The sequence below is a fragment of the Sphaeroforma arctica genome, assembly GCF_001186125.1.
Source record: "Sphaeroforma arctica JP610 unplaced genomic scaffold supercont1.36, whole genome shotgun sequence".
NCBI classification, from domain to species: Eukaryota; class Ichthyosporea; order Ichthyophonida; genus Sphaeroforma; species Sphaeroforma arctica.
In genome coordinates, this window is record NW_014040522.1 from 94,785 (window position 1) to 99,252 (window position 4,468).

The following is a 4,468-nucleotide window of genomic DNA, read 5'->3' on the forward strand; positions in this document are numbered from 1 at the left end:
ATACATAATTATATATATATTTATATATAGACACAGACATACATATATATATATATATATATATTTGTTGCATCTATTCATATATGTACTTTATACTGTGGTAATAAGGGTTACACATCTTGCCTTTGCGTTGAAGGAGTTCTCATGTTTGCGGTCGACTTTCCTGTGCTCAGCCGCTGCTCTGGCCTTTGCTTTGCCACCGGTGACAGATTTTTGGTGACCCTTCTGTGACGAGTCTTCCATATTGTCTATACTATGGGGTTAGCCTATATGACCTTGTCAGAAACTATTTACCCACGCCTTATACTGCCGCCACCTTTTAATATATAACAATTGTATCTATATCGACTGCTTTGGTGAACGCCTTAGATCAAATATAGATAAAAGCTCTATAATGTATTATATCACATTCACGTCGAGAACCGTAATATCCGAGGACGAGCATTATCGACTGTACACATGCACCAAATATCGGACAAAAATTAGTTCATGTGGTTGGCGGCCAAAATTGATATTCAGCTTCTGATATGTCATCAATTCTATTTATAATTTCAGCCCCGAAAAAAATAAGTCATTTGAATTGTACAAGGTTTGATTGGTCCATTTACTAAACACAATTATAAACTTTATGTAACTCGGGATTCAACTCCCGAGCCTCGAGCCTGAATCCCTTCGGTGATAAATAAATAAAAACTAGGTTTATTTCCCTCGCAGTTTAGGGCATCAGGCTCACGTGTATTCGACCTAAGAGTTAGAGCACATATTTTACACTCCGGAACGCAGATACCGCACGCTATACAAAACCAAACACAAACAAAGGTGTAACATCCTTTTCTCCGCTGAAGCTTGAAACACACATTTGTCACCATGGTTCGCATGCACACCCCCGGAAAGGGTATCTCCCGATCATCTCTGCCGTACCGTCGGTCAGTACCCAGTTGGTTGAAGCTTTCACCTGATGATGTCAAGGACCAGATCTTCAAGCTAGCCCGCAAAGGTTTGACCCCATCGCAGATTGGTGTGATTCTTCGTGATTCACATGGAGTTGCCAAGGTTGACCGTGTTACCGGATCAAAGATCTTGCGAATCCTTCGCGCTAAGGGTCTTGCCCCCGATACACCCGAGGATCTGTACTGTTTGATTAAGAAGGCAGTGTCTGTGCGCAAGCATTTGGACCGTAACCGTAAGGACAAGGTATGCATAGTACATCTGATTTATAGAAGTAGGTATATTATTATGCTCGTATATACCATGTATACTTCAGCTACCTGATATTAAGTTGCCCTGTACAATTTTGATATTGCAGCTTTTTTTTGTTACTTTACTGAGTCGAACATGCTGCGTGCATACGAGCAACATTTTATGATATCCATTGAATACATGCGGATCTAACGGTAATATACACGTCTATTTCCCAGGACTCCAAGTTCCGTCTTATTCTTATCGAGGCTCGTATCCACCGATTGGCTCGTTACTACAAGCGCGTAGGACAGCTACCCCCCGTCTGGAAGTACGATTCCGCTACAGCATCCACCCTTGTGTAAAGCGATAAATGGAGTTTATCCCACATATGGCGTACTACTACTACTGATTGCCGTTGACATATTCACATCATTCAATTATACGCGTGTATTAGACTTGTGGACACTAAAGGGTGTTTTGTATGCCTGTCTATGCACTCCAATATGTGTGAAAGCTGCATTTAATATATTAGTTCATTGTCTGTGCAATAAATAATGACCACCAAGTGTTGACGTTGTACATGGTCTGGATGGCATATCTATTTGCTTACTTTTCGGAGTAGCATTTAGAAACCATCCTGTTCCGCTGTGTGCACACTGAGCTTGTCCAAAGTCGCTCTTTGCTTTCTGATTGTGATATAAATTTTGTAAGATTCTATCTTGGCTGCTGTATGTATATCTTTCAGTCAGCTATTATATATCAGATTGTATGTTTTGCAAACTATTCTAAGCGGTATATTGGTGGCGAGATGTACCTTTCTTTATATCTTGTTTGCTATTGTTACCAAACTTGATCAGTGATAATTCTGAAAGTGTGTTTGGTAACAAATTTGGCAAGAATGAAGTTCAGCATATATGAAATAGTAGTAGCTGGCTGTGAAACTAAAACATCCATAAAAGATATCTCACTCTGAGTAAATAAAGCTATTTCTGACTTTGACGCGTTTCTAAATTGATATATTGAATGCTTCGGTGTGTATTACTTTATCGGTACGTTGACGGCGAGTAATCGCGTCTTCCCCAAACTATCCTTCTTTGTACTACTTATGAAACACATGAGTGATATATATGGTATTAAGAATCAATTTTGAAAGGCATTTACATCATGCGGGTGTGGATGGCGATTGTCTGAGTACGGCTATGCCTTGACATCATGTACAGCCCTCTACTGGAGGTTTTCCATGTAGACAGTAAATAAACTGTTGTTATGTTTACATATCGAACAACTGTTGAGATTGCAGAAATTCAATACTATATAAACTGGCTGTATACAAGTACTATGGACTTTACCTTTAGCACGACCATCTATCCTTAGACCCGGTCGTAGATGAACGTACGGTCGCATCCTTCCACAAGTATAATATCTTCAGAATAGTAATTTAGTATGCCCCGCCTTCTGTTCGATTCTTTCGGTGCGATTGTGCGACAACGTCAATGCGCATGGCCAAAAGTGACAGTCGTGTAAGAATATGTAAACTGGAGTTTGTTCCATGCAGCTGAGTAATATCCAGAATTATGAACCAGGAAATACTGAAAGGACAGTTGTGGTTCTGAACGCGACCAATTTTGACCTAAGCGCCAATCTCATAGTCGTAGTACGAATGCACGGATTTGGCTTACAAAGCCGACAATTTGCAGACCAGTTTGAAATGGTATACCACGTGACGGGCCTGTTTTAAATATAAAAAAGGTTTTTAATTACTGTATGGATATACACCCTTTGTACACGTTTCTCTCAACCACACACACGTGTACACTTGTATGTGTGTAATTTACATATGTATATACGCTACGCTATGTTCTAAAAGAGCTATTATAGTAGCAATCCTCAACACAGAAATCGCATTCAATCGCAACGGCCATGTCGGTATTGATCGTGGCGTAACTGCGAGGTGGCACGTTTTTTTTTAAAATAGCTAAGTGGATGCTCTGGTAAGTTGAGAATAGTAGCAGGTTGAGGGCGTGCATATAAGATTGGAATGCTTTGTCACCTGATGTAGTAGATGCAGTGCGAGAAAATTCAGGCATGTGTCGTTAAGCAGCATATGTGTTGTGAAATGATTCTTTCTAAATACAAGTGCAGCAAATAGAGACTCGTACATGTATAGTCTCAGCAAATTTTGATAAAATATATGGTTAAACTACTTTCATACCGATAAGAATTGGTAGTTATCTACAATACCCTTGACTTTCAGGATGTCAATCATAGTTTTCGTTCTTTTTTCAGAAGGCTATGTGTCAATCCACTCAGCAACCCTGCGGTGCAGAACAATACGTACCAGCAAGAGACTTAAAAACATAGCGTACCAAAATACTAATAGCGCACTTACTATCGCATATGCATGTAAAATGGAAAAGAAAAGGAATGGATCTACACAGGAATAGGATTCGAATGATATAAATACCAACACAGAGTATATCGACGAGTTATTCCAGTACGAACACGTACAATCAAACGTGCACCAATGGTTGTGTAATGGTTTTGCGAGTGCTTTTCGGGCACATGATAAATTAGGGTTTAAAGCCACCAGTACCTCCATGTAGTCTTATATCCAGCCTAACCTTAAACATTTTCAAGAACAATCCAGTTTTGCAAGATACTATATAGATGAGTACAATACATATGTCTCGTGTATTGGCTTTGTGCATTCTCTCGTTTATATTAGGCAAGACAAACTGATCGAAAAGCCTAAACCCTAATCTTAATTCTAAAGCCTAAAGCCTAATCTTAATTCTAAAGCCTAAACCCTAATCTCAATTCTAAAGCCTAAAGCCTAATCTTAATTCTAAAGCCTAAACCCTAAAGGCCGTGTAAGGCATCTGTTCTCACTTCTCACTTCGCACTTCTCACTTCTCACTTCTCACTTCTCAAAACAAATAGTATTTTACTGACGGTAAATAATAAATAATACATCATACAAAAGCAGCGAGATTCCTCGGCTTATTATAAGAGCCTAAATATAATCTCGAGCGATATAGCTTGACACTAGTTGGAATGAGAGTAATGGTACCCCTCAGCCACTTTGGGCCGTCCTTACGCTCCAAAATGCTCGTTTCCAGAGCTATCGGTCATCCGTTCCTACGGACCATGTCTAAACTGTCACAAGGTAACCTACTAAGCCGTCTCTATGGAAGTGCATTCATATATACATTTATATATAAATTCACAACAAGACAATTAAGATCACGCCCGCATGTGAACACGCACATGAATACACACATATATA

General features: G+C 39.5%; 2 protein-coding genes across 2 annotated transcripts in view; one reads left to right on the top strand and one right to left on the bottom strand.

Annotated features, from left to right (window-relative positions):
- The window catches only part of SARC_01011 (hypothetical protein), a 9,502-nt gene extending 9,130 nt beyond the window's left edge, over window positions 1-372 (bottom strand). Inside the window, exon 1 of the mRNA XM_014305292.1 lies at window positions 124-372. Coding sequence (XP_014160767.1) covers window positions 124-243 — 120 coding nt within the window. The 5' untranslated portion in view covers window positions 244-372. The remainder of the gene's footprint in view (window positions 1-123) is intronic.
- Window positions 373-811: 439 nt separating this feature from the next.
- SARC_01012 (40S ribosomal protein S13) lies at window positions 812-2,182 on the top strand. The gene is made up of 2 exons (XM_014305293.1): window positions 812-1,194; window positions 1,419-2,182. Exons 1-2 carry the CDS (start codon window positions 868-870, stop codon window positions 1,542-1,544), a joined length of 453 nt encoding a protein of 150 aa, XP_014160768.1. The 5' UTR covers window positions 812-867; the 3' UTR covers window positions 1,545-2,182.
- The last annotated feature ends 2,286 nt before the right edge of the window (window positions 2,183-4,468 follow it).